General features: G+C 41.4%; 1 protein-coding gene across 2 annotated transcripts in view; it reads left to right on the forward strand.

The window, feature by feature from the left end:
• The window catches only part of CNPY1 (canopy FGF signaling regulator 1), a 41,246-nt gene extending 30,916 nt beyond the window's left edge, over positions 1–10,330 (forward strand). Inside the window, exons 1-4 of one of the 2 annotated variants that reach the window (XM_056858015.1) lie at positions 2,208–2,437; positions 2,983–3,186; positions 4,876–4,972; positions 10,212–10,330. In XM_056858015.1, the coding sequence (XP_056713993.1) occupies positions 3,043–3,186; positions 4,876–4,972; positions 10,212–10,249 (279 nt within the window). In that variant the 5' untranslated portion in view covers positions 2,208–2,437; positions 2,983–3,042 and the 3' untranslated portion in view covers positions 10,250–10,330. Of the gene's footprint in view, positions 1–2,207; positions 2,438–2,982; positions 3,187–4,875; positions 4,973–10,211 lie in introns of those variants that run through there. The other variant, XM_056858016.1, reaches the window with a different exon arrangement.
• The last annotated feature ends 15,865 nt before the right edge of the window (positions 10,331–26,195 follow it).

The following is a 26,195-nucleotide window of genomic DNA, read 5'->3' on the forward strand; positions in this document are numbered from 1 at the left end:
TACATATTTTATTTGTGCGAGATCATCATATACTGCTGGAGTGTGTGTATATTTGCACTGAGTGTGTACAAATCTGTGTATAAAGTGGCACCCAAGATTATGTAGAAGTAGAGTTTATTCTCTTAATAATTGTGTAGGGAAAAGAAGCTAATCTGAAGTCTCACACTGAGTTTAATTCTGATCATTTCCAAAAAAGAGAGGTGCGTGATTGTCATGGAAGTAAAGAAAAGTGTTTGTAATGAAGATCATCTACCACGTCAACCCTGTTTTTATATATATTTAGCAACTTCTTTGCTAAAAACATAGAGGGGATGCTAAAATGCACATAAAATAATGCGTCCTTCATCTGTTTCTAGCAAGACATGGAATATGCTTGTTTTTAATCCAGTTATTTCTCTGTGCAGATATATATCCAAGCAGACACATACTTACTGCGCAGTATAGAACTGAGTGTAGAAGAGAAATGTATGTAATTAATCCAATCAAAGCCTATTTTCTTGGTATCTGTAATCCTCCTGAATACATATACAAAGAAACAAGGTAATTTTTAATCCCCTATATTTAAAACTTTGGTTTTTTTAACTTTATTTCTGAAATACGCTTTAATATACTCAGTCCAGCATATGCTTAAATACACTGAACTCCCACTTATATTGACACATATATATGCTTGTGCTTGGACTGATAGCATTTTTCATATATTTTGAGGTTCCAGCTTACGTTCTTGGAACCTCAGGAAATTTATGGTCTGCAGTGATACTTGCTGCTGATGTGGGATATAATTCTGGTAGGCCAATACTCTTCATTGGACTGTGAATCAGCAACTATACAAGCAGAATAACTCCCCCCCCCACAACATAGTAAAATTGCCATTCTGATGATGAGACCAAACTATAGACCTATTTTTGTTATCAGTTGCCTAAGAAATACCTGCGGTGATTTTAAATATCTCTGCCATAGTTAAATGCTTTACGTTTCCACTTAAAGGTGAAAACATAATATACTGGCATTGGTTTCATGTACTACATATACTGTTCTGTATAATCCACTATGCCCACAATCCAGCACAGAGTTAAGCACGCTTAAGCTCATTGAAATCAATGAGCTTAAGAGCTATTAATTCTGTGTTAGACAGTGGCTATTACAGCTTTAAGATTGGATAGCTCAAATCTGGGCTCGGTCACATCTCAGCTCAAACTTGCTGAGCTTTAAATCGTCATCATATCATTGCGTCTGGAGCCATTTAATCAAATCCTTGGCCTTTGCAATAAGCTTTATTATGTTTTTAATCGTCTTGGAAAACCAAAGACATTGCAGCATTCAGAAAGGTATGAAGGTGCTGGAAAGCGACTCCTTGTTTATTTCCATCCAGATCCTAAATAAGTGATCATAGAATTCCACTGAAATCAAATAACATCAGAGTACCTGGCTTTTTAATCCCAATTTGTGATGTGTGTTGGGGTGGGGCAGGGGAGAATTGGACCTGGATTGCATATTTCATGTGGTTGGCCATCAGACTGACAGCTGCTTAGAGGTATTTTGACCATTCTGCTTAATTTATGAGTTGGCCTTCAATACAGTACTGAAATACAGCATTCGTCACCTACGAATTCTTTCTCTATGATCCACTCTTTTTTATTATTCTTTAATTACAGTATTTATCTCTAGTTTACCTTTTCCCCCCGTCTCCCCCAGATTTCTTTAAAAGTTAGTTTCCAAATTCAAAACGAGGTTGGGGGTGAGAGGAGAAAAGTCTCATAAAAGGCCCTCGTTTAAGAAGCACAGGAGGTGTGGGGTGAGGCTGGCGGCGGGGGGAAGGGACTCTAAGCTTTAATTTTAATTCTCCTGCCTTTATTTATCTGATTTGTAGCCAGATGGTGGTGAAGCAAGGAAACCCTTTGTGTAAACGGAGCACACATATGAAAGTGCTTCTGTAATGTAATCATTGAGACCGGAAGGGTTCATACTGAGCCTGAAAAGAGACAATGGAGACTGGATATATCAACACTGCAGAAATCGAGTTCATTTGTGATTCAGTCCCTTTGACTATGGTTGTCATGAAAACTTCCTACTTTGATCAGTAGAGGGTGGAGAGGGGGGGAAATCTTCTAAAGGCCCAGGGATGCAGCCCCGTTGTTTACTGTGCACTTGGCTTCAATTCACGCCCCCTTCCGGAAGAAGCAACAGGGATAGGCACATCTTGCACCTTGACCTGTCTAGACGGGAGAGAAGTTTTTTGTCCCTGTTACCAAGGGCGAGGGGTGCTCTTTGACCCCTGCCACACTAGCTGTGAAGACTCTCACTAAGTATGTAGGTAGCATACTTAGTTTCCGCTGGATTCGGGCTTAACTCTGAAGGACGAGGAATGGGCGAAGACATGGGCCAGCTGTTTGGAAATAAAGCTTGAAATAGTAGAACCTGGGAGAACTTGCATTTTGTAAGCGATTATTTTCTTTGCGAAAACCCCTGGGAGGCTTTAAACAGCTGCTTCGGAGTTGACGAACAGCAAGGAAGATAGACCAACTGAAAGGGGGAAAGGGAGGGGGGAGGGAGAGACACTTTGTAGCAACTCTGCTCCATTTAAAGAAGTGAAGCTGACTCCAGCAAGAAATCTTTTCGGGGTCGCGACAAGAAAACACTGGGCACAGGAAGACACGTCTCACTCTTTATTTGCTGTGTCTTGTACATAGAGTTTCAAAATGTGCTCAACATTTAATTGCATGTTATATTTTTTCAGTTCTGAAAGGAATATTTTATGGAAGCTTAAAATGTTTAATTTTTCTAAATGTCATTTAGGTTCAGGGGACATTTTTAATTATGTATGTAGCATGAAGTGGATCAGCAGTTATGCAGATATGGAGATCTGTTGGCCTCTTCCTTTGATTGGTCTTAGGCATTTCTGCTTCTGTAAGATAATACTCTTTGCTCTGATAATGCTTGAAGTTTAAAATTTGTAACAATGTTTCCCCCTTTTTCATTTAGATCCCTTTTGCAAAATCTGAGACCTTTTTAACGGATGTTTTGGAAAAGATATGCGATCGGATGAACGATTACCAACTTCAAGACGATCCAGACACAAAGGAAAAGAAATTCAAGAGATATGCTCCTCGGAAGGATGAGCCAATCTATGAAGAATATAAGAAATACTTTTTTTATTCTGATGCTTATAAGCCCTTAAAATATGCGGTAAGACATCATAATAAACTGCTGACATTTCAGGTTGAATTGCTATTAGCATAATATTTGAGTCTGTATATTAAATCATTTTATTCCGTGTAAACTCATGGTTCTCATCGTATTGCCCTATTCTTGCAGAATAACAAGGAGTAACAGTCTGGCATGACTTATGGGTTTTTATGTGAAAGCATTGCATATGCATTGAAATATTGCATAATTCAGTACACTGATTAAGTAGAGAGATGCAGTCACCGCCTGTTTTTGTGCTAAGAGTTCTCTCCTACTCTAGATCCTTTTTGGAAAAAAACACCAAAGTATCTGTTTTACTCTCCTGCTAACTTCAATGAGACACAGGCAGTTGTGATGCTAGGCTAACAATCCAAATTAATGCGAGTGTTGTTTCAAATGTTTATCGCTGGACTGGTGGGGAAAAGGGAGTCTGCGCTGTTATCCTTTCTTTTTTACTTGGACCTTGTTGAAAGGGAACTCATGGCCTGAGTAAGAACGAGGGCCTAGAGCCCGTTGAAGCAAAAAAAGAAAGAAAGAAAAGGCATGGCTTTTCTTGCTGGCCTAATGCCAAAGTGCCCCTTCATCGAATGCTCCTCTTTTTTCCTCCCCACGTTGAGCGTCATGGGCACGTCAAAGAATGCTTGCTATTTCCTCCCAAAAGAGTCTATAAGACAGAGGGGAATCGTGATAGATTGCCACTCCAGTCTGAAGCTGTTTCTGTGGTAGTAGACCCCATTGTTTTCAAAGCAGTTTACTTCTAGCATTAAATGTATTTAGGATGGGGGGGCGGGGGGGGGGCGTCCTGAATGTCAACGCAGCAGCAGTATTTGGGACACTTTGTAGATACATCAAGATAGCCAGTTGGTCCAATTGGTTCTTTTGAGAGAATGGGCAATCCTCGCATTTTGCGATTTTCTGTTTAATTTAATGTGCTGAAATTGTATCCATATCTTTGTTGGTATAGACTAGCTGACATCATTGGGGCTGAGTGAAGGTTCGGCAGCCTTTGTGGTAGATTTTTGGCCTCCTGACTGAAATACATTGTTTTTATTTATTTTTTAAATGAATGTCAGGACTCTGTTCCCATGAACCAGTATGGAATTTTAGGGACTGTCATGCACACGTTGAATTTACGGTAAAGCGTTACTACCAGTCACCCAATGAGACTCTGGGAAGACAGAACCCACAGTTCAGACAATTAGAAACCCAACCAGTGCTTGAAGACCCAATTGCTGGTCATGTTTAGCATTTTAAAACAGGCCAGCGTTTCAGTAAAAAGCGCAAAGTAAAAAGCGTTTCAGTAAAAAGGGAGGGCATATATTGTCTTTGAATGCTAAGAACAATCCCTGCAATTTCCCCCCCATAAAATTTTGGTGTAAATTTCACCTAACTGGTTCATCTTGAACTCTATAAGTGAAAATGTTCACAATTTCAGTGTGATTCATTAAGCAACAACAACTCATAACAAAAGGGGGGCATTTTTGTTAGAAATGGGTCCCGGATTAGCATATGTTGAAATCCTGGTTTTGTTGTTAATTATAAGAAAGAAACAAAACAATTGATTGGGAGGCTGCACCAGCCAAAGGTACCACATGGCATTCTTTACCCTGTACTTCTTTGCTGCTGCTCTGTATAAATGGTCTTGTTCAGTTCTTTGCTAGAGAGCAACTCTTTTTTCCCTCCTTTCAGTGTGAAACTATCATAGAACAGTATGAAGATGAAATATTCTCACTTATCGCCCAGGAGGCAGACTTTCTGGCTGACAGGCTGTGCATTGAAAAATCAGGTACTGTGTCTGATGTAACATGTGCTCTCTCTCTCAACAGCATCTCTTCCCCCCCTCACCTCCCCCGTCAACCGAGTTGCATTGCTCGGGTGTAGCAAAAGCACTTTGGAAAAAATATCTGTAGCTGAATAAGCGTTGACGTTGCCCTGCCGTGGAGGGTTGTGTGCGTGTGTGTTGAAAGCGGGCTCTTTTGCACGGATTTAACATCTGCCCTTCAGCTCTGGCTCTGATTCTAACATGCCGCCATTTTTAAAAATTCCACCTGCATATTCTGCTTTCTTTCCTGAAGTATCTGTAATCACAATGCCTGGAAAAGTTCCTTTGCGTACAAAGTGCAGGGATTGCCATCCAAGGTTCATTGAAAGTCCGGGGCAAAGATCCCTACTGATTTTTATTTATTTATTAATGAGAACATTTATACCCCACCTTTCATCATAGTTCATGGGAGCTGGTGTGCTCCCGGGTTTATTTATAGCAGTTGTGTATATTTTTATGACTTCTAGATCCCTGAATAAAATAGGATTATGAAAAATAAGCATCACGCCACTAAAAATCATTGTGGTGGGCTCCGGTTCCTCAATGATGCTTGAGCGGCAGCATCTTTGATTTCCATTCAATAACATCTTTTTAGATTTTAATGCTTTTACTTGGTCCTTTAAAATAAAATGTGCTCTGTGTTATCATCCCTATGTTTCTCCCTAAAGAACACCTGGATAGATAATTCCCTATTAGGAAAAGCGAGGCTTTTGGGCCACTTTGGTTTCCATTTTATGTAGACCAGGATGAGAATTCTGTTTTACTTTTAAAGAAAGTTAAACTACCTCTTTGGGTTAAACAGTGTTCTAGAAGTGAAGAGCAGGAACGTGTGAAAAAGATGCAGCACATAAGAACCAGAGCTTGTATTGTGGTTTTGCGATTCAATGCATCATTTCAAGTATGAAGGACATTTTCAGTATGGGAGATAAAAAGTGCTACAACAGGGGAAGTTTTCACAAAAATTAAGATAAACATCTAGGAAAAAGTCTATCATAAGTCTTTGCATTATTTATAGTTATAGATTTTCAATGATCATTGTAGAATTTATTTATCTTTCTTCTTAATGTACGGTATTAGAAAAAGCAATCAGTGAAGATTGTTTGCAAAACACCATTGCCTCAGCATGTGCATCATGCATTTACCATTTATCTGGTCTCCTCCCCTCCCAGTCCCCCCCCCCCACAAGTACTATAGAGATCAAGAGAAAGGGAAATCAAAGAACAGAGAGAAACAGGTTAATCTTATGAGTCATTTTTTGTCAACATGTTGATCTAAATTCAAACATGCCTGTAGCGTTAGTGTGAAATAATTTGCTGTTACATCTTAGCTGAAAGCATGCTGAAAGTTGTGTGTTTATGCTAAAGACGAAAGTAATGAATTCCCTTTCCTGCAGCATCTGCCAAAGTAAGCTTGAGTTTATGGAAGTGAGTGCTGTAGTATGTTAGGCTGCATTCTAGGCATGCTTACCTGTGAGTCAAGTCTCTTGCACTTAGCAGGACTCACTTCCAAGTAAAGGATTGATCATTGATAGGCTTTCAGGTGCCAGAGGATTATTTTGTCTTCTTTCCTGACTGGTTTCAGGAACAATGGTTTCCTTTTTCAGATTTTAATGTTCATTAAAAGGGCATAGAAACCTTTCCGCATATATCTTCAGCATCCCACCTTCCTTAAAACAATCTGAAATAAATCAACAGCCTCCCCAGAACTTGCTTACCTTATTTCCCAGTCTGTAGGACTTACTTCTAGGTGAATTAGCTCGATTATGATTCTAAGTCTCAGTCTAGCCGTATTTACTCAGAAGCAAGTCCTATGGAGTTCAGCATTTACTCCCCAGAAACTGTATCTAGAATCCCATCCTTAGTATACTTACTTGAAAATGAATTATATTGAAATCAAGGTATCTTCACATAAAGCCAGGTTAAGATTGTGGCTGTGTGCAGTTAATTGTGAAAGGAAGGAAGGGTCTTACATGAAATGGTAAAATGAGCATTCAGCCCGGGGGATGGGGGGATAAAAAGTTTACCATTTGGGGCCTGGACAGGAGACCAGAAGATATCAGGTGGTAGGATATAGCTGTCCTTGTGTTTGACCTTGAAAAAATTCCCTGGACTAAAAACATGGCAGCCATGCAAAAGAGGAACCCCAGTCATGCAAGAGAGAGAGAAAAGGTGAACAGCCAAAATGTGTGTATCCCACCCCTTTTTTAATATGGGAAAGTGTCAACATTAAAAAGAGCCTTCTAATTCAAATGAAGAGGTAGTGTTTTTCAAAAAAAAAGAAAGAAAAAAAGAAGCCATAATGCACAGCTCTTAAATTAATTCAGATCGCCATCCTCAACAAAAGGAAGACTAAAGAGATCTCCTGAATTGTGCAGGGAATCAGATTCTGAATTAGCAAGAATTCGGCAACAAGAACAGAGTAAAAGTGGAATTCTCCAGCAATTGTTAATAGGAATACACTGGATAGGAAGGACAGCATGACAAAACTTAGCGCAATCCTTATGTACATTGTGCATCTATAATTCATTCCCCATCTATATTATATTACAGCTTTGTTATAAACTTGCGTTAATGTTGGCAGACGGTCCCATCAGCCCCACAGTCTGTGTCGAAATACACTCAAGATACTATTTTAAATGCACGTGTAGCGTTATGAAAAATGAACATTTTCAGGAACCCAAATGGCCCACGGAAAGACTTTGCCTACGGCAAAGAGCTGATTATGAGCCGAGAAATTTCGCGGGGAAGCAAACTACAAACAGCGTGCATCTGAATATTTTGTAGCATTTCACACAGCAACGTTCAGAGAATATCATGTATTTAGGGTGGCCTAGAAGAAACTGACTAAAATTGGAATTAATTAGCTCTGCACTTCTGTTGTACAACAGAAAATGATTAAGGGTTTTGAGGTCTTCTCCGAGGCATATATGGGAGGCTGCATGGATTCCTGTAGAATTATGTGGTACCAATATGGCAGAGTCGACAACCCTTTCCCCCACGAGTTCTACTGGCATTTCTGTCAGTGTTTACGTGACATTTGCATCCCTTGCTTGACAAAATAGCCAAAAAAAAAAAATACTTCAGTGAAGTGTGTTAAAAGGATGAAACTGTTTGATACAGACAACTGTAGCTCAGTGATCTGTCAAAAGCGGTCTTTGATCTCACTGAAAATCTCTATACTACCCTTTTCACAGGTAACAAATCAGGAAAGGGTGGCAGCCGCTTTTTACCTTCTTTGCTGTTCTTCTTTTCCGACCTCAGTTTAAAACACCAGGGACTGTGTTTGGGAACGGAATGCTTATTTTTATTTGCAGCCATAAGCCAGAGGCAGAGCTCTGCACGGTCCCAAAGACTTTGTAGAGGTCTTGGTATATGTCAGGATAAGCTGTTCTCCTTCAGTATATCAAATGACTGGCCTAAGTGATTTGGGGGGGGGGGCATGATGTTTGTGTGAATTCCCAACTTCCTCAGTCCACCAGTTTCGAGCTGATGCTTTGAAAAGACTCCTAGCGATGATGTTGTTTGTAATAATCAGAATTAGGAAACTGGCCAAGGATATTCCGGGTTAATGTATGGACTTCTGTCAGTCAATTTGCCATTGGGATACAATGCACAGTTGTAGCTTCCACGCACCCCCACCCAGCCCAGCTTTATCATTAAGGTAACATAGAGACTTCCATTATAATAATCCTCTTCACATGCTCGTAACTCTGCAAAATTATTCTCTTTGGCTGCAATTTTCCATTCTCATCCCAAAGGTGAATTTATTTATGTAGAAAGCTGGAGCAGAAACCATTCATGCATTGTAAGGTCACGCAAAGGCAGAAAAAAAATACACCTATTCTACTCTAAAAACATGCGGTTTGCTTTCCGCTCTTCCCTCCCCCCCTTTACCTCATTCCAATATGTCTATTATTCCTCTCACAAGCACAGCTTTGAAAGTCGACGTTTTCCAGGTGACTAGTCCTCACTGAGAGCTGCTCTTCAGGATAATTTGCCAAACCCAAAGCGGTACGACAGAGTTCTTTACAATACAGCTCTCTTTTATGTACCTGAAGTAGGCAACCGTTTCCACAGCACTGAAATACAGACTTTGGGACTGAGAAAATGTTTCCCTTCATGGATGTAATTCTATTATGAAGATTTACACAGTTCCACATTCAACTGAGAGGATTTCCTTCCCCAAAAAACAATGGAGGGAATTTCCAGTAAATAATTAAAGTATTTCATCATATCCTTCTTCTGTAATGTGTTCTATAAATTCAGGCTTTGCAGAGAAAAATAAACAGTTTAGTCTTGGGTGCATAATGATCTTCTTTCATTCATGTTTTTTTTTTTAAATAAATAAAAATATAATTTTAACATTTGGATTTTGTTTTGACTTTTAAAGAAAGAAGCATATATACAAATGTATGTGTGTTAGCATGTGCATGAAGAAACCTGAATTTATTATAGCTTGTTGGCTGAGATACGTTAAGACGTATCCACCCTGCCAAGTCTAGGATCAGTTTAGTTTAAGCCCAGGGCTCTTGTCAGGGGACAGTTTATTGCCCGAGCCCATCGACTCCAAAATAACTGGGTGGAGAGCCAGTCCTGATTTCAGATTTCTTTGTCAATATTTGATAACAGAACTAGAGACTGTGTTTGGTAGGCTCGTGTCTAGAATGCCCTCCGTTTACTAAATTTGGAGGCTCTTTTTGATATATACTCCAGGGCAGGCACTTAAGGAGGTGGTATTTTATAACTCGTAATGGAGGAAATGATTTCAAGTGGAGATGAAGCTATCAAACTTCAAATGTCCCATTTGTACAAAAATTTCAGCTTGTGCAAGACTCAGGACTACATGTTAACTGTTCACTTTAATTTTCTTCAGATTTTAACATCCCCATAATGACAATACACCTTTCAGAAACTTACCATCTTTTTAAAAGGTTGCTCTGTTTGAAAGAACTGTGCTGAATCATCCAAAAGATTGGCTTGTTGTCAGAAAGTTCGGAGGTACTTCTGACCTGTCAGTAGTTCATAGGCTCAAAATGAATTTCAAGATAAAACAGTTTACTTAGTTTAAATCATGATTTGTTGCATTATTATGGTCAGGATCTAGATAGAAAACGTGTGTTGCTAGATGAAAAAGCTGTGTAGTTGTGACAGAAACCAACTGTTGAATGCTTTATTGATGTATTCCTTTCTCCTCTCCTGTTCAGGTCTTTGTCCAAAGCCTGAGACACATAGTGAACTCTAGCAAAACAGCAGTCAACTAATATTACAGATGAAGAACAATGACTGAAATAGCTCTACGGTCTCTGCCTTCCATACTTATTTTCACTTTTTAAAGAAAACGTCTATCTTAAAAAAAAACACTGATTTTTTTTTTTTTGTATTGACAGACTAATATATTAAAATTGCCATTTGCACCATTGAGGGGGACTGTAGACTGGGACTTGTTTAAAGGGTTGGTGGAGAAAATGCTTCCCATGATAATAAGACTGTTGTGTCATTCATATGAATTTCTAAGAAATCCAGTGGCTCTTTGTAAGAGGTTACTTGTGACTGGTAGAATGTTGACTAACTCTCATCAGTACTGAGAAGGGATGAAGTCAAATAATTATGCTTATGTATCCTTCTGTCATTTTAGCCAAGGATTGGTTTCCAAGAATGTATGAATATGGAAGGCCCAACCTTAAAATATGGGGTGGGGAGAACCTTCTGAGCTCATATTTGGCAATTGCTGACATTTATGTGATGACCTGGACATCACAGGGTAAATGCCGAACCACTCTTTGACCTGTCAAACAACCCTGTGGCAAAGATGCCAGTTCCTGGCACTTGTAAAGTGTGTCCAGTAATTGCTTTTATTGAAAGTTATTTTTATTATGAACTTGCACAGTGTATTTGTTCATAATTTGGAACACTTTATAGTTTTTTTAAAAGCTCATTCATCCAGTAGCTTTTGGTCTATAGCTAACAAAATGTTTCTCACTTTATGGTAAAGTTTCCTTGACAAGCTCAAGTGTATTCTACTTACAGGCTAGATCACGTGCTGATCACCCACAAATTTTTTAAAAAATAGATCATTGGAAAAGTCTAAATCTTAAAGTCACCAGCAGGTTTAATTAGAGATTTGGTTGTTGGGGGGGAGGGGGGGCGTGCAGGGTGCGAAATATTCTATCAAAAGAATAACTTTGAAGAATAAAGAGATTTTCTGCTTTGAGGTAACCAGACATTCAATGAAAACCTTTACAGTTTATTAGAAATGTTTAGGAGTTTAAAAGCAGGAAGGAGCATCCTTGAAATACCCCAAAATAACAATAAAAGATGTCGATGTTGAAGTATCAATAACTTCACCATGTAAAGTGTCTTACTAAATTCAGAAGGGAAACCCCTTGCAATCTTGCTTTTAAATATGCTTTATTCCTAGTAATCAAATTTCTTCTGGTGTCATTACAGATTTTAATATTTGCAGAGTTTAGGTGGACAATGAATTCCTCTGAAATTTGATTTACTTCAATATTAGATCTAAAGTGTATTTTACATATGAGCTAGGTGTGCGATCTTGGCGCATCCATTCACTATGAACTTGTTCTAATTTGGCTTTAACTGGAGGTAATAACCCACTTTATAACTTAACCATAATTCTGGTTTCATAGTTTACAGTCTTACCCACAAGACTTCCAAAGGACAGATGGCAAATTCACAATGACTGGTAACCTGCCCCTGAACATATTACTTGGAAGTAAACCCCGTTGATATCAGTGTGCATTTTTCCAAGTAACATGCTTACGGCTGTTGTGCTACTACCATTCCAGTGAATGGGACTTCATTGGCTTACGTTCAGTTGTACCTGTTTCAGTTTAATTGGATTGGGCAACATGAAAGCCATAGGCCTCCAACCTTCCTGGAAACAAACTCCATTAAAATCAACGGCATTTACTTCAAAATATTTATTTACCTAGAATATTTCTGTGTCACCTCTTCAAAGACCTGCTCGAGGCAGCTTACAATTAAAAACCACAGTATAAAACACAAGCCATTAGAAGTCAGCATTGTAAAAACAGTAAAAAACTATATAAGATAAATGTAACTGAGCCTAGTACCAATGCCTTAATATTCACTTTGTCACTGAATTTTATTCTTTCACTCACTGCCAGTTCCGCATTTATAGAAGATTTTAGCAAGAAGTTCCATTTAAATAAAATGAAATGTTTTTAAAGATTTGTCAAACACTTTCTCAGGTTTGTACTTTTGTAATAACTTTCTATTGTCTATCTCTGGAATTGACATTACCTTCTTTCATTTCAACCACACGTTGGGGCTAATTGGCTGGGTTTCCATTCTGTTGATTAACAAAAATGAACACCCCCAAATCAATTTGAGAACTTTAATTCTGATGTGAAACTCATGTGCTTAGCAAACACCCCGAATATGTAGAAGAAACCGGGAGGTTTCCAGTTGGCTTCATTTAGACAAATAAAGCTAGAAGCTCAGTCTCTATTCATGGCGGATGGAAAATTAAATGTAAAAGGGTCAAATTGCTTCCTTCACACTTCATGGAATCTTATTGATTTTTAGGACCAAGATAAGGAAAGAATTTACCCAAAATCTATATTTTATATATATTACAAAGGGTCATAATCAACTTGAAATCTCATCAGTTTATTTTAATAGCTTAGGAGTGGTCTCAATATTCCAATTAGTTTGAGGAACGGTAAACCTTTTTTTCTCCTTAAAAAAAAAAAAAGATGTTGCTATTTGTACAATCCATCCGGAAGCCAAGGAAAGTGACTCAGCAAATTGGAAAACCCAGTGTACGTATAAAATTCTGTGAAGCACCTCCAACCAGATGTATGAAGTAAACCAATCTGAAGGTGTAAACATTACAAAGCATTGCTTTCTTCCTATCTCTCCGGTCATCTTTGATATCACTATTTACAGGTGACAGTAAAAAAGTATGTCCAACTGAGTATGATTGTTTGTGTTTCCTAAACACCTAGTTTTAGCACTTCGACACTGGGTTTATGCTTTATTTATTGGGAAAATACTGGATATGAATGACTCAGAGTCTGTTTGGTTTATCACTGGATTTCCCGCACCCTTTGGTTGCATTGAAACCATGCCTACAGTGACAGAAGTCAATGTAAATTTTGACAGGCAAAAAAAAAAGGGAGGACTCCATATGCTCTTTCAGTAAGCGTCGATTGCGTCTTAAGAAACACTGGCTTGTATTCCCCTTGAAAAAACACTCTCAACTTTCCGAGCCATACTGTGATATATAAAAGACTGTCCTTGCAAAATGTCCACTGATCCATTTTCACAAATGCTAATCCATCACCCCGACCTGGATGGCTGAGGGTAGCCCACTCTCAATCAGATTTCAGAAGCTAAGTAGGATTGGCTCTGGTTAGTACTTGGATGGGAGAACACCAAGGAATACCGGGGTCTCTATGCAGAGGCAGGCAATGGCAAACCACCTCCAAATGCTGAAAACCCTGTAGGATTGCCAGAAGACAGCTGCAAATTGACAGCAAAACAAACAAACAAACCCATCTAGATCAATAGAGGTTCTCCAGTGCAAATCTGAGACAAATTATTTTTAGTAATTTAAGATACGAGTATGCACACACATGCCTTAAGTAAACTTGCTTCCTTCACGCTACATTCCTATGTGTGTTTACCTAGAAGTAAATCCCACTTTGATCAATCAGTCTTACTCCCAGGTGCTTAGGAACACTGCCTTAACCTGGGAAATAATGAATGGTCTGACCATTTGCTGTATCAGTGGGGTAAAACAAAGAGGTACATCAAGAGTGTTCTTGCAAGCCACTGTGGATATCTATCAATATTTTGTTATTAAATATGTCATTGGGAAACAGATCTCTGCTAGCTAAAGGTCTTTAGGATCTTTGTATTAAGCTGTGCAGCACAATATATTTTTACAAAATAACCATTCCTAACGGCAAATATTTTTTTCTAGAAGTCTTACTGTTGCCCCATGTTGCTTCAAGATGATCCTGTTCCTACAAATATATATTTTGAATATGAAGGCAGGGTTGAGGGCAGTTCGTTTGGAATATGCTGTTTTTGTGCTCAGAAAGAGAAAAAATTGGTCCACAGCAAGTTTTTAAAAAAAACAAAAACCTTAAGATGGCTACCACTCTTCTTTCCAAGAACTGACTCTCATTGTGCAAAAGGAAGGCAAAAATAAACATACTTTTCCATGCTACGTTTTTCCGAGTCTTCAGATGTGGGTGCCCTCATATCTTGAAATAATACCAGAAGTAGCCCTAAGTTAGTGGAATTTCTGAGTGTATCATTATCAGGACCATCCTGAAAGAAGAACATTCTTCTTGAGGAATTTATTTCGCTAGCATTATAAGGAAGAAAAATCATGGAACCCCTGTCTTAAAAAAAAACATACATGATTTATTGATCAAAGAGTTGTTGTATATCAGTAAAACACAACATATACTATCGTGCAAATGGATGGCCCAGGCTAGCCTGATCTCGTCAGATCTCAGAAGCTAAGCAGGGCCGGCCCTGGTTAGTATTTGGATGGGAGACCACCAAGGAATAGCAGGGTTGCTGTGCAGAGGAAGGCACTGGCAAACCACCTCTGTTAGTCTCTTGGCATGAAAACCCCAAAAGGGGTTGCCACAAGTCAGCTGAGACTTGACTGCACTTTACACACACACACAAAACATCAGCATTGCTAGGGAATCTCACCTTCCAACTGAAGGTTGCTAATGGGATATTTTCAAATCAGTAAATTTGTGGTCAGTTTTGCACTGTGATGATCCTAAGGGCGCTTAGTTGGAAGTAAGCTCCCTTGAAGTCAACAGTACTTTCAAGTAAACGTGTTCAGGTGTGCAAAGACTTAAGGGCGCCGAATAACATGACATGCCATTGCTTGATGAAATATTTCTGCTTAATTAGCAATTAAGAGTAAGCCACTGTGATTAGCGGAAATACGAAGTTTAGCTTCTAGCTCTGACAGTTCTTATTTTACTAACACATAAAAATGTTCACACTAAACCCAGGAGAGGAAAAATCGTAAAATTAATTATCCTGGCGAGAAAGCATATTTTATCTGTAGCAAAAAATCTGCCAGCTGTACAAACATCAAAATGAACAAGGTTAGTTCAGCAAAACCGTTCAAGGAGACAAGTGTATGGTCTGTGAGGGCATCATCCTGCTAAGGTCAATGATACCTGTGCCCATCTACAATAGCCAAATCCCTGGCTACTGTTGTCATTCAAAACAAAGATGGCGACAGGGTAAGAAGCACACACTTACTTTTTAATATTCGATTTCATTTTCTACATCAGGTCGATCAGGCAAAGGGCTCAGGTTTGCTGTGACTGATATTATATTTAATGTGGATTGATACTGTTAGCTAGGAATAAGCTCCCGCCACTATATTTACAGCACTGAGGGATGGAGGATGGAATTGAACCAAAGGTCCCCGATGGAAAAGATCAATACTTTATTTACTAAGATAAGCCCTAAAAACAAGGTTGTTCAATAACAAGTCATATTTTTCCACTCCTATTTGCTCCCGGCGTGCACTGTTATACACGCATACACACGCACACCCAGATGGGATTCCAACACAATGCTTAGAAAATGTATATTAGTCCTGCTGCGTTTTGTATCTTATTGACATAAGTCGAAATATGACGGGAGGAATATTAACTCATACTGTAGACATCCAGCACGCATTTAGTTCATTCGCAAATTAAGGGAGCCGCATCGAAATGTAATGAAATACGATTAATCGCACTTCTGTGTGAAATACTCTGTAATTATACTGAACACAACCATATACAGCATGTTTTGTTATGGTAGCTTAACTAGATAATTAGAGCTAAAGTTATTTAGTGGGTTGATATCATATGCGGATCTCTAACAACTATGCCAGAATTTTCAACACTCCAGCTTAAGGGTAAACTCAGAGAATATGTATACTTCACACACAAAAAGACTAATGACACCTCTGTAAGTAGGTAGCCCATATTCCACACTGGACTCTGCCTTATGCAAATGAAGTGTATTCGCATGTATTTACTTGTTTGGTATAATACTTTGTTCTGCAACTACTACTAACAGTGACAGGTAAGCTATTCAAGGCACTGGATTCCCAGACTTTGACAATGCGGATGGTGTTGTTTTAGGAATCACCGGACATTATCCATATTTTTTAAAACGTTTTCTTCGCAACCATGAGGACTGGATGCTTGCTTTTTTAAAAACGGATATTCGGAGAATGTAGAATTTTCAGTTCCAAATCCTGCAGGGTTCCTATGCTTGCACAATGATATAGAGATACAAATAGGGTTGCCACCTCAGAGTTGGGAAATACCTATCGATTTTGGGGGTGGAGCCTGAGGAGGGCGGGGTTTGGGGAGGGGAGGGACTTCAATGCCATAGAATCCACCTTCCAAAGCAGCCATTTTCTCCCGGTGAACTGATCTCTATCTGCTGGAGATCAATTGTAATCCAGGAGATCTCCAGCTAGTACCTGGAGGTTGGCAACCCTAGATACGATAGATGTATTAAATATATTATGCATGTACTGTATGTGCAGTGTGTGTGGGAGAGAAATACTATGTCAGGAGAGGGTTTCCTTTGTGTTTGTGGTGCCACACTGAAAACTGAACGTTATCTGCTGACATCCTGATAGCTGTCATTGCAGCCTGACATGTAACTCTGCAGAAAGAGAATAGAAGGGCAAGTAAGGAAGGTTCACACATTCAGTAGTCAAAAAGGGCAAGAGTCCAGTAGCACCTTAAAGACTAACAAAAATATTTTCTGGTAGGGTATGAGCTTTCGTGAGCCACAGCTCACTTCTTCAGATACACATTCAGTGTTAGAACAAAATTTGAGTCCAGTAGTTCCTTAAAGACCAACAAAAATTTCAGGGGTATAAACTTTATAAGTTAAAGCTCACATTATTGTCGAAGGCTTTCACTGTCAGAGTTCATTGATTCTTGTAGGTTATCTGGGCTGTGTAACCGTGGTCTTGGTATTTTCTTTCCTGACGTTTCGCCAGCAGCTGTCTTTAGTATCTCTAAAGCTCACATTGTTCAATACCTTATCTTTGTATCTGCTGACGTAAGCCGTGGCCTTTCATGCAGGGACATTTCCCCACAGTCACCCCCGCTGACTGGGGCTTCCTTTTGATTTTGCATGCCTTTTCTGCCCATCAGAGGTTGCCTCACTCTCTCTGCGCCTTTTGCCCGCATATACCAGATTCTGGCTAAAACAGCATCCAGGAAACAAGGGCAAAATGCACGGGGCAGAAAATGATGGGCGGAAAAGGCATGCATAATAAAAGGAAGCCCCAAAGCAGTCAGCGGGGGTGACCGTGGTGGGGAAACATCCCTGAATAAAAGGCCTTTGACTCACGGAAACCTATACCCTGGAAATTATTGTTGGTCTTTATGGTCCTGTTGGACTTGAATTTTGTTCTACTACTACAGCCCAACACAGCTGTCCACCTGAAACATTCCGTGCTGTGGGCATTTGGCACAGGGGGGGGGGGACATAGTACCTTTTCTTAGAGACTGCCTCTCATGTGCCCAAGTGTGGGCTAAAATGCCAAACTGAGAACAAGGAACCCAACCTTTTCGATCCTGTCTAGAGAATAAAGAGACGATGCCGGTTGATTTACCACACTGGGAATGGGAAGCTGAACTGAGAATGGAAGAAGAGTTGGTTTTTATATGCCGACTTTCTCTACTACTTAAGGAAGAATCAAGCCACCTTCCCTTCCCCTCCCCAGAAAAGACACCCTGTGAGGCATGTGGGGCTGAGAGAGCTCTAAGAGAGCTGTGACTGGCCCAAGGTCACCCAGCTGGCTTCATATGTAGGAGTGGGGAAACAAATCCGATTCACCCGATTAGCCTCCGCTGCTCATGTGAAGGAGTTGGGAATCAAACCCAGTTCTCCAGATCAGAGTCCACTGCTCCAAACCACTGCTCTTATCCACTACACCACGCTGGACGTGAGAGGAGAAAATCAAGTATCGTTTAGAAATTAGAAATCTTAGGAGGGTGGCTGGAGAGAAGACCATTCCAGCCACTGATACGCATCTCTCAAATATCCATTGAAAACAAATATCAAGCATATCCTTAAATGCCCTTTCCAAAACTGTGTAAGCTTTGAGGGCCTTTTGAAACTAGGTCGCGTTCCCCTAAGGCAAGGCAGTGAAGATAAAGCATTAAGCTTCCCTGCTTATGAGAGCTTTTCTCAGGTACGTTACCTGTTATTGCCCGGATCCTGATTGAAGGCAGGGCCACCTTGATGCATTACCAGAAAGGTAACTGTTGCATTTTGGGAAGAATATCATAACGAGGCTTTGCATCGGGAAGAGTCCGGGGTGGGGGTGGGGGGAGAGACCGGGAGACCAATTCACAAAGCTCATTTAAATGAAATGGAGAAGCTGGGACCTTCGGAGCGCCTTTAAACATATTTACAGGCTAGGCTGGTCTAATGGCATTCAGCAATGAATTCTGTTGCCTTCAGGAGCAATTGATAAAGATTCTGGAAACTGCCTGCTCCAGCTGACTGTGGGGAATGTTAATAAACTAGTACCCAAGGACTCCAAAGAGTGCGCAGCAGAAGAGTGGGAACTAAATGTCAGCTAATTAAGTCGGGCTGAGACCGTGGAAGATCTTGTGAGTTAAAAGTTAAATATTAATATCGGTTCCAAACTTTATGAGGAGCCAGCTTAGTGGCGGAGGAGAGGGGATATGAGGCGTATTCGTGACATTTTATATCGCAAGCTAACCTTGTCTCGGGATTCTGTACCTGCTGTAGTGTTGTTGTTTTTTGTTAAGTACAGGACGGAAGACTATCCAATAAAGGAAAATAGCAACCTGGAGGTGACAGGTGCCCATTAATGAAGGAAGAGAGCCAAGATTCCAAAGAGGCAATATTTCTTAGAAGTCATATCAAAAGAAAAGTGAGAATATAGACAGTTTCAGAGCTTCAGAGTTAGATTCAGAGTTGGATTCCAAGAGACACAAGCAGCTTGTGGAGTAGAACTTTCTTATCTTCCCACCTCCTGCTGAAGCCCCCTGGACGCCATGTGGTGCTGAACCTCAGATAGGGTTGCCAACCTCCAGGTACTAGCTGGCAATCTCCTGCTATTACAACTGATCTCCAGCCAATAAGAGATCAGTTCACCTGGAGAAAATGGCTGCTTTGGCAATTGGACTCTATGGCATTAAAGTCCCTCCCCTCCCCAAACCCCACCCTCCTCAGACTCTGCCCCACAAACCTCCCGCCGGTGGTGAAGGGGGACCTGGCAACCCTAACCTCGGACCTTGCGAATGCAAAAAGGGTGCTCAACCACTGAGCAATGGCCCTTCTTTTGCCAACATTTTCAATGATTTAACAGTCACCTCCCATTTGGGGCAATTTTCAGGTGCTTCTTGCAGAGGATGACTTATTAAATTGAATGACCGTCACTTGCCCTCATTTTCCATTTCCCTCAGTTGCCCTCAATTACTTTATTGTGTAGCTAAACCTGATTGGTTGTGGGGATTGTTTTTTAAATTGACATCCAGTGACTTCATAACATTTATTAGCTGCCTCTCGGTTTTGAGTGGGATTACCCATATGACTATTTCAAGAAGAGGACAAAGAAGCAGCCAGTAGGTGAAAATTGTTCCCAAGAAGCAGCCCAGGGGAAATAATGGTACTGGATTTAAAAGAGAGTAAATATAATTTACTCCACGTCTTGGGGGTTGAGGGATATCTGCTTTGTTGGTGTTACCCATTGCAGTAGTTCTAAGCATCCTCCATGGTGGAGAACTTCATGTCTGACTTTCAGAATGCACAGACCCGCAAAAGGAGGTTTTAGACCTGGATTGAGGGAAATATGGTAGCCATGTAAAATGTCTGTAAGAAGCAGTCAAGAGAATAAGAAGAAGAGTTAGTTTTTATAAACTGACTTCCTCTCCTTGCCTTCCTCTCCCCACAACAGGCACCTTGTGTGGTAGGTGAGGCTGAGAGAGTTTGAAGAGAACTGTGACTAGCCCAAGATCACCCAGCAGGCTTCATGTGTGGGAGTGGGGAAACCAACCTGGTTTACCAGATTAGAGTCTGCCGCTCATGTGGAGGAGTGGGGAATCGAAACCCGGTTCTCCGGATTAGAGTCCGTCACTCTTAACCACTACACCACGCTGGCTCACTGGGTTGTTCCTGTACTGTCATAACAAGTAAGAGTTTCAGCACTGTAGGGGGTTTGATGCTAAAGAACTTTCAGGTGTGCATTTAAAAGGCAACTAGACTTGGGTACCTGGTCTGCTGAATGCTGATCATGGATTTTGATTTATGCTCCTTAGAGTAACTGCTGGGGGAAATGTCGCTTGATTTGTAAGACATCCAAGCATTTCAGGCTGGACACACTGGGATTATGAACCAAGCAGTTATGAGCTTGGGTTACATCACTCAACCTTTTCTGCTCTATTCCCCCCCTTTCACCATTGTTTAAAATATAATTTCCCTCCTTCCCAAGATAGTCTAACTCAAACAAACAAACTTCAACTTTACAGATTGTACATAATCTACAGGACATCACACTTTGTTGAATACTGGTCCCAGTTCCCCCCTGGAACCCTACAGTTCCAGGTGTTATATGCCGACTTTCTCTACCATTTAAGGAAGAATGAAACCAGCTTACACTCACCTTCCCTTCCCCTCCCCACAACAGACACCCTGTGAGGTGGGTGAGGCTGAGAGAGTGTGACTAGCCCAAGGTCACTCAGCTGGCTTCGTGTGGAGGAGTGGAGAAACAAATCCAGTTCTCCAGATTAGCCTCAGCTGCTCATGTGAAGGAGTGGGGAATCAAACCCAGTTCTCCAGATCAGAATCCTCTATTCCAAACCACCATTCTTAACCACTACGCCATGCTGGCTTTCACCACTACACCACGCTGGTGTATGAAGAGAGATGGAAGAATATCCAGTTATGGGAACAGAAACCCTGTGCTGTCCTTTCAAGACATTAAGAGGCTGCTGCATTAACTAGCAGAGATGATCTCTTTCATAACCCAGGCCTTTTGAAGGTGGCTGTCATGACGTGGTGGTGAATATCTTTGCTCGGTTTCCTCTGGAGTTGCAATTCCCTTTGTTTGTCTTTTCAAAATGTTGCTTCCATCCCATAGGACCACTGTAGGGTTTGAGCACCGAACTGCATGAAGAACTCCAGCTTTTGCATGCTCGCCGGCGCATAGATTCCGCCTTGGCATGCAATGTGCAGTCCCCCCCCTGCATGTTGCAATGCCCTTGAGCCATGCTGCCTTGCATATGGCTCAGTCAATAAGGATCCCTGAGGACTGACACCACAGTTATCCTGTTAGCTTCAGACAAAGCGTTGCCTAACAAAAGAGACGGAGAGGAAAGAGGGGTTTTTCTAAACATTTAAACTGATGCATGCAGAGGGACCGGCAGGAAGCCTTGTGTGAGCTTCCAGTCCTAGGTGCCTTATTTGGTTAAAAGTAGCCATGTTTAATATGAACGTTTGCATATAAAGACAGGGAGCTGCATCTTTGAATCTTTTACTGACTCAAGATGAAATGTACAGGCTTTAATGTTCTGAGGATCTCCAGACTTTGCAGGGCAAAACTCTTCTTTCCCTTACACGTCTGGTTTCAGCTGCTTGCAGGCCTACCTCACCATTCTTCGCAAAAAGTGGCTATCCTATGGAGGACCAACAAACTTCGGACAATTATGTTGTTTTTTTAAGGCTTCTTTTATGCTCCCTGGGCAGGCTGCCATTAGAAATTCCAATGGAATAAAGATTTTTTGCTCTGTTGAATTAACTGGCCACTTTTTAACTAATTGAGTGGTTAATTAATTGATTGATCATACGTAAATAAATGTATTGTGGCACCGCAATGCAGATGCCTTTTTAAGGATCTTGAAGGAGACAGTTCCTTGGCCGTACCAGAGAATTTTCGGTTTAATGGACAAAGCCGAACTGAGTTCCTTATTTGTTACTAGAAAAGGGCCAGCCAGAAACGGTTAAACTTTATGGGAAGGGGTTCTTTGCCCCCCCCCCCCACCAGTCCACAGCTCACTGTTGAGTTTTGTTTCAGTGTTCATCGCCATTTTGGGCTTTTGTATATTTAGATGCTCTTCTTTTGTTTTCTGCATTATACATAAACACAGATTCTGTCTTTGATCTGCGGACGTAACATTGGGCGCTTTCACACACGCTGAACAATGCACTTTCAGTCCACTTTCAATGCACTTTAATTTGCAAGTGGATTTTGCCATCTCACACAGTTAAATCTGCAAAGTGCATTGAAGAAGAAGAGTTGCTTTTTATATGCTGACTTTCTCTACCACTTAAGGGAGACTCAAACCGGCTTACAATCATCTTCCTCTCCCCACAACAGACACCCTGTGAGGTAGGTGGGCCTGAGAGAACTGTGACTAGCCCAAGGTCACCCAGCTGGCTTTGTGTGTAGGAGTGGGGAAACAAATCCAGTTCACCAGATTAGCTTCTGCTGCTCATGTGGAGGAGTGGGGAATCGAACCCGGTTCTCCAGATCAGACTCCACCTCTCCAAACCACCGCTCTTAACCACTACACCACACTAGCTCTCCATTGAAAATGTTATTCCTCTTCCTTGCTATGTGACAGCTTCACTCATCAGCAACTGTTTAAATAATTTAGACAGCTAAATCAGTCACAAATGATATAAACCAAATCATTAAAATAAATGCTTTGCTTTAATAAAATCCTACTCTTCAGTGTTCATCTAAGTAGTCCCTAATTACGCTGACCTGGGTGGCCGAGGCTAGCCAAACTCATCAGATCTTGGGAAGCTAAGCAGGGCCGGCCCTGATCACTATTTGGATGGGAGACCACCAAGGAATTCCAGGGTCGCGACAGAGAGGCAGGCAACGTCAAACCACCTCTGAACGTCTCTTGCCTTGAAAACCCTACGAGGTCGCCATAAGTTAGCTGCGACTTGATGGCACTTTACACAACATGCTCTTCAGTGTGTCTAAATAGTCCCTATTGATGCTAATGGTGTCTGATTCATTTAAATCACCAGTGTCTTTGCACATGCACAGTTTTGCAAACACCTGATACAAACCTGCTCAGCAGGTTGTTCACCATGAACTGAACAGACTGAGTGATCAGGTCATATCTGACTGATGCCTTCGAATGTGGTAAATTCAATTATTGAAGACGTTCATGGTGTGTAGTGAAATTGCAGGAGACCATTGGCATCTCAAGGAGTCAGGTGACGTGCCACAATCTCTCCATTTATGCCTGAGTTGCCTTGCAGAGCGGAAGCCATGCAGACCCAAACTCTTGTCTCTGTGTTGCATGTAGCTCCGTTTGATGCACCTGGTATGGGGTAAAGGCAGAAGAAGAAGACAAAGAAGAAGAAGAGTTGGCTTTTATACCCCGCTTTTCTCTACCCTAAAAAGTCTCAAAGCAGCTTACAATCACAATCCCTTCCTCTCCCCACAACAGACACCCTGTGAGGTACGTGGGACTGAGAGGGTCCTGAGAGAACTGTGACTGGCCCAAGGTCACCCATAAGGCTTCATGTGGAGGAGTGGGGAATCGAACCTGGCTCTTCAGATCAGAGTCCACCACTGTTGAACACTACACCATGCTGACTCTCTAGTGGGAAGTAGTGGCAAGACAGCACAGTTATCTGTTTTTGACACTTGCCACATACCACTGCTTAGCAGCTGGCCTTGGAAGGGTCTGAGATATATCACTCATGGTCAGTTATGTATTATTACAAGCGTCAGTGAAATTAATGACTCTTTAAGATAGTACATAAAGCCTCGGGAGTAGTCCTGAGATTGAAACCTCATCTCAGACTGAAACTGCTGAACAGTCCTGTGGAGTTGGCCAGTTCCAAGGAGTTCATCCATTGTCATTCTACAGGGGTTCTCAACAGCTGAAAGGACAGAAGCACATTATTTTCTTCCACTAATTTTTCTGTTGATGTGATTTTCTTAGACTGCTTAAGGTACTTAACAAAATCTATTAAGAAGAAGAAGAGTTGGTTTTTATATACCACTTAAGAAGAATCAAACCGGCTTACAATCACCTTCCCTTCCCCTCCCCACAACAGACCCCCTGTGAGGTAGGTAGGGCTGAGAGAACTCTAAAAGAACTGTGACTAGCCCAAGGTCACCCAGCTGGCTTCATGTGTAGGAGTGGGGAAATGAACCCCGTTCACCAGATTAGTGTCCGCCGCTCATGTGGAGGAGTGGGGAATTAGAGTCCACCGCTCCAAACCACTACTCTTAATCACTATACCACACTAGCTCTCACTATACCATGCTAGGCCCACAATGAGCTTCCAAAGGGCCAGTCTGGCTCAACCACGAAAGCAAAATTGGCAGCAGCAATTCAACAGGCACCTGAGAAACTGTGAAACAGCACATCAGTCTCTATGTTTGTGCAGTTTCTGACCCAGCTGGCTTCCCATAGATTCAAAAAATACGCCCCACACATTTATACCTCTTGAGTCATCCAGAGATACAGGTCGAGTGGCAAATTCGTTACACCAAATGGCAAGATATTACAAAAATCTGAATTACCAAGTCCTTGTGAACAGTTACTTCTGTTCACCCGCCATTCGAAAGAAAATCCATGTTTAATTTGCCCCCTTCTTAATGACCTATTATGGCAACGCCAGGGCCAACAAACAAACAAACAATTGGGCCTTTCAACCCAGCATTGCCAATTATCCCATTAAAATTGTAGCTGATAAATTGATCACTTCTATCAGTTGAAGCCTGTTGCCTCCAATATGGGCTTTCCCCCATGATAGACAATACTGGCTCCGTCAACCCATAAAAGAGCATTTGTTAGAGTGCCTGCAAAACAGAGGCTGCCACCCCACACAGAGGCCTACAGCTTTCCCGAAAGTGTTGCTTCCTTTCATTGTTTAAGGAAACTTTGATGTCTTTCATTGTGTCCCTCATTTCATGCTGTTTTGTCCTTGATTGTTCCTCATTCAGAGGATCTGCCCTCCATTTTAGAGTTCAGGGGCTGAGAGGTGTGATGCAAAGCAAGGCTCTTTTAGGTGGTTTTCAGCCAATGTGGTTTCAACAGGAAATCTTTGCTGTCATGTTGTGGAATGAAGCAGTTACATCTTGACTCAGGTGGAGTCTACTGGCCCTGAGCAATTCAAAGGAGACTTGGAGGCTTTTCAAGAAAATGAATATAAGTTAACTGGGAAGCTCCAAGTCAAATGTGTAGACTAGAGGGGACAGAGATTTGTATCTGTTCACTCTTTCTGTCATGCCTGAGACTGTTTTTCATTTGCATTGTTTTCTTGTTCTGTAATCCTAGTCTTGCTCTGACCTGGATGACCCAGGCTAGCATGGTTTCATCAGCTCTCAGAAGCTAAGCAGGGTCAGCCTTGGTTAGTACTTGGGTGGGAGACCACTCAAGAAGAAGAAGAGTTGTTTTTTATATGCTGACTTTCTCTACCTTTTAAGGAGAATCAAACCGGCTTTCAATCTCCTTCCCTTCCTCTCCCCACAGACACCTTCTGAGGTATTTGGGGCTGAGTTCAGAAAGAACTGTGACAGGCCCAAGGTCACCCAACAGGCTTCATGTGTAGGAGTGGGGAAACCAACTGGTTCACCAGATTAGACTCAAGGGGAGGAGTGGGGAATCAAACCCGGTTCTCCAGATTGGAGTCCACCGCTCTTAACCACTACACCACATTGGATCTCCAGGAAGTCCAGCATTGTGCTTCTGAGGCAGAAAGTGGCAAGTCACCGCCGGTCTTCATCTATTGCCTTGAAAACTCTCTGGGGGTCACCATACATTGACAATGACTCTATGGCACTTTCCACCACAATCCTACAGTCCTACTGCATTGTTAAGTGGAGATCTTCGCAGTCTGAATTGCCTTTCACATTGTGTAATCCACCTTGAGTCTCAGTGAGAAAGGTGGGCTATAAGCAAAGATAACGACAATAGCATGGGATACTTTTTTTCATTCTGCAAGGAAGCAATCCATGTGTATGGGTAACCAGCCAGCAGGAGCCCAAAATACCAAGCTTCAAGACAAGGTCTTCTCATAGGGTTGCCAGATCCCTCTTCGCCACCGGTGGGAGGTTTATGGGGCGGAGCCTGAGGAGGGTGGGGTTTGGGAAGGGGAGGGACTTCAATGCCATAGAGTCCCGT

The sequence above is a fragment of the Euleptes europaea genome, chromosome 11 (genome assembly GCF_029931775.1).
Source record: "Euleptes europaea isolate rEulEur1 chromosome 11, rEulEur1.hap1, whole genome shotgun sequence".
Lineage (NCBI taxonomy): Eukaryota > Metazoa > Chordata > Lepidosauria > Squamata > Sphaerodactylidae > Euleptes > Euleptes europaea.